Source organism: Hylobates moloch, unplaced genomic scaffold, assembly GCF_009828535.3.
Source record: "Hylobates moloch isolate HMO894 unplaced genomic scaffold, HMol_V3 SCAFFOLD_20, whole genome shotgun sequence".
NCBI lineage: Eukaryota > Metazoa > Chordata > Mammalia > Primates > Hylobatidae > Hylobates > Hylobates moloch.
The window spans coordinates 26,063,294-26,066,630 of NW_026652295.1; the positions used below are offsets into that span (position 1 = coordinate 26,063,294).

Consider the following 3,337-nt stretch of genomic DNA (forward strand, 5'->3'; position numbering starts at 1 on the left):
ATATAAAAAATAACAAGTGTTGGCAATGTAGAGAAAAGGGAACCCTTTTACATTGTGGGTGGGAATGCAAATTAGTACAGCCTTTATGGAAAACAGCAGTATGGTTGTTCCTCAGAAAATTACAAATAGAACTACCACATGATACAGCAGTACCTTTTCTGGGTATATACTGTGAAAGTAAAATATCTTGCACCCCCAAAATCACTAGGCTAAAAGGAAAATTCAAGCTGGAAACTGCTCAGTGCAAACTTGCCTCCCATTCTATTCAAAGTCATCCCTCTGCTCACTGAGATAGATGCATACTCTGATTGCCTCCTTTGGAAAAGTTTATCAGAAACTCAAAAGTGAGACCTGGCAGCCCCATCCCTGCTTTGTCCCCGCCTTTCTGGATGGAACCAATGTACTTCTTACATACATTGATTGATGTCTCATGTCTCCCTAAAATGTATAAAACTAAGCGGTACCCTGATTACCTTGGGCACAGGTAGTCAGAACTCCCTGAGGCTGTGTCACAGGGGTGTGTCCTCGACCTTGGCAAAATAACCTTTCTAAATTAACTGAGACGTGTCTCAAATTTTCGGGGTTCACATCCCCAAAGGAAATGAAATCAGGATCTTGAAGCAATAACTGCATGCCCATCTTCATTGAAACATTATTCACAATAACTAACATATGGAATCAACCTAAGTGTCTGCCCACCAATGAATGGATAAAGCACATATGTTTATATACACAATAGAATATTATTCATCCTTAATAAAGAAGATCCTGCTGTTTGCAACATGGATGAACCTCGATGTCATTATGCTAAGTCAAACAAGCCAGATACAGAAAGAAAAATACTGCATCATCTTTTATGTGGATTCTAAAAAAGTCAAATACATAGAAGCAGAGTAGAACAGTGGTTACCAGGGGTGGAGATGTATGGAAATTGTTGAGATGTTGGTCAAAGGATACAAAGTTGCAGTTCTGTAGGATGAATAAGTCTAGAGATGTAATGCATAGCATAACTATAGTTAATATTGCATTGTGCATTGGAAACTTGCGGAGAGTACATTTCATGCACTCTCACCACTTACACAAAATAGTAACTGTGAAGAGATGTGTTATGTTAATTAGCTTGACTGTAGAAATCATTTCACTGTGTACATGTATCAAAACATCATGTTGTACACCTTAAATATATAGTTTTTATTTTTAAAACAGTTTGGGATTAAAAGCCCAGCTAATTCTGCCTTAATCTCTCATTCTCATCCACAATGTCCACCCATAAGAAAGACGCCCGATACTCCGTGTAAACACACACTCCCCATCTCCCATACAAATTTACCTTCTAGAGAGAGCCCTTTCCCCCAAACTCTCCTCTCAAAACACTCTGAAGCACAAGGTCTTTAGCCTAGTTAGACATTTTCTGAAAAACTTAGTTTAACCCAGCGTAGAGACACCCAGAATTTCAGAGACCCAGTCCTGAACCTGCTTCAGTTTCTTTAGCCTAGAGAGTTTCAACTCCCAGGTCCCGGGGACGATGCTCCAAGGAAGAAATAGAGGCCCTATTCCAGGGCTGTTTCTCGCAGACTAGGCACAGAAAATGCAGCCCAGCACCACTTCCTTTCAGTAGCAACACGTTTCCAACACGTTTGTTGAGCGGGAACGGAAGCGAGCGGAAAGGAACGCCTTTGGTAAATCCCACTTGAAGGATTTCGTAATCCTCCCAGGGATTCCCACCACCCGCATTGCACTCGCAGACCGCGGGCCTTCCTCCGACGCTGGGAGAAGGACCCTGGGAGAGGCAAGGGAAGGGCTCGGAACCAGCGCAGCAGCGGGACGCTAGCCCGCCCACACGGCGGCGACTTGAAGGTCCTCCAGGGAACGCCTGAGGCAGTGGGAGCGTCCGCCCTTTCCCAAGTCTCCTTGGAAAGAAGTACTCGCTTTCGTTTCCGCAAACAAAGCATCCGCGCTTTCAGGACCGGTGGCTCTCGTGGAGACCGCAGCGGAACCCAGTCCGCCTTCGCACGCGTCCGGGGGAGAGGCGGCCCCGGGACTAAGGGCGCGCACCCGAGGAACCGTGACGATCAGAGCAAACACGCCGGATGTTCCTGTGTAGGCCGTGTAACGAGTGACCGGAAGTAGGAGCTGGGTGCTCCAGTGGCGCAATCGGTTAGCGCGCGGTACTTATATGGCAGTATGTGTGCGAGTGATGCCGAGGTTGTGAGTTCGAGCCTCACCTGGAGCATTGTTTTCCAACCCAAAATAGCATCACTTGAAGTGCCTTTCCCCCTGTAATCCGACTCCACCGTCTTTAACGTGTTTGCAATTGTGTACACAGTTTATTGCTATTGGTTTCCTTAGCCCTTTTAGAACCAAGCAACGCCAATTACCAACAAAATCCGTTGCGCCGCAGTGAGTTAGCTACCTTCTATCTCCACTTTGTCCTGCATGTCGATCTCAGGTAAAGAACATCATCTCTTTACATCCTTCTTTCCACTTTGCTCTTAGGATCATCGATCATCGTTCCTCGGGGAGCCCCTGGCACATACTTAGTGCTAAGAAACTCCCATCAGGTGATAAGCATTGAACTCCATTTAAGGAAACTCAAAAGTGGGAAATAGTAAAAAGTTCCTGTCTGATTAAAGCTCTGATTGGGGGTGGGGGGGACTGATTTCTGACGGCAGTGTCCCCTCCAGTATTTTTCCCCCACTTAATTTTACCCTGATAAAAATCAACAGTCATGGAAGATCTAGCAGCTTTTATCAACTGAGAAACAGCACCTGGCATCCTCAGGCATTCAACTACCTGGACTTGGAAAAGGATGAGCGATAATAGACCCAGAAGCCTGAAATCTTTAGAACAGCATTACAAGAATAAGCATATTGTTGTGGGTGAGGTGGGTAGAAAGTAGATAGGGATTTTGACTTTAAAATATGCTTCCCCTCCCTATGACACCTGCAGTTTGCCTGGACATAGCTTTTATCATATGCTTCCCAACTCTTCACCAAGAGAGGGAATTGAACTGAGTAATTGGGAGTTGTTTTCCTAGCTATAAAGATTGCCACAAACCTGAAAGCACATGTGTCCCACTTGGGACAAGGAGGTGAGTGGAATTAAGCTGAGCACAGATAACTCTCTCTTGAGGTCTGTATTCCTAAATGGGTCTTGCATGTATCTGGACATTGTCCACTCACAGAGTATCTCCTGAGAAAAGTTAGGGAGGTCCCGTTAAGAAATGCACCAGATGATAATAAAGTGAACACCTTCTCACTTTGTAGCTCTTGCTAAGCCACTGGAGTACCTTAAAAGCTATCAAAGCATAATCTTCAAATATATATATATAGTAACT

At 44.8% G+C, this 3,337-nt stretch overlaps 1 protein-coding gene and 1 non-coding gene across 2 annotated transcripts; one reads left to right on the plus strand and one right to left on the minus strand.

The window, feature by feature from the left end:
- Window positions 1–1,170: 1,170 nt before the first annotated feature.
- On the minus strand, window positions 1,171–2,438 carry LOC116459762 (uncharacterized). The gene is made up of 2 exons (XM_058432233.1): window positions 2,414–2,438; window positions 1,171–2,171 (listed from the first exon to the last, which is right to left on the minus strand). Exons 1-2 carry the CDS (start codon window positions 2,436–2,438, stop codon window positions 1,828–1,830), a joined length of 369 nt encoding a protein of 122 aa, XP_058288216.1. The 3' UTR covers window positions 1,171–1,827.
- On the plus strand, window positions 2,140–2,233 carry TRNAI-UAU (transfer RNA isoleucine (anticodon UAU)). Its single transcript has 2 exons — window positions 2,140–2,177; window positions 2,198–2,233. It is a non-coding gene; the product is annotated as a tRNA-Ile (tRNA).
- Window positions 2,439–3,337: the final 899 nt, after the last annotated feature.

What these genes read in the sequence shown, in the direction of transcription:
- LOC116459762 (XM_058432233.1), bottom strand. Translation starts at nt 2,438, where the DNA reads ATGCAGGACAAAGTGGAGATAGAAG. An exon ending in GGACAAAGTGGAGATAGAAG is followed by an intron (nt 2,172 to 2,413) that starts GTAGCTAACTCA and finishes CTGCCATATAAG; the next exon opens with TACCGCGCGCTAACCGATTG.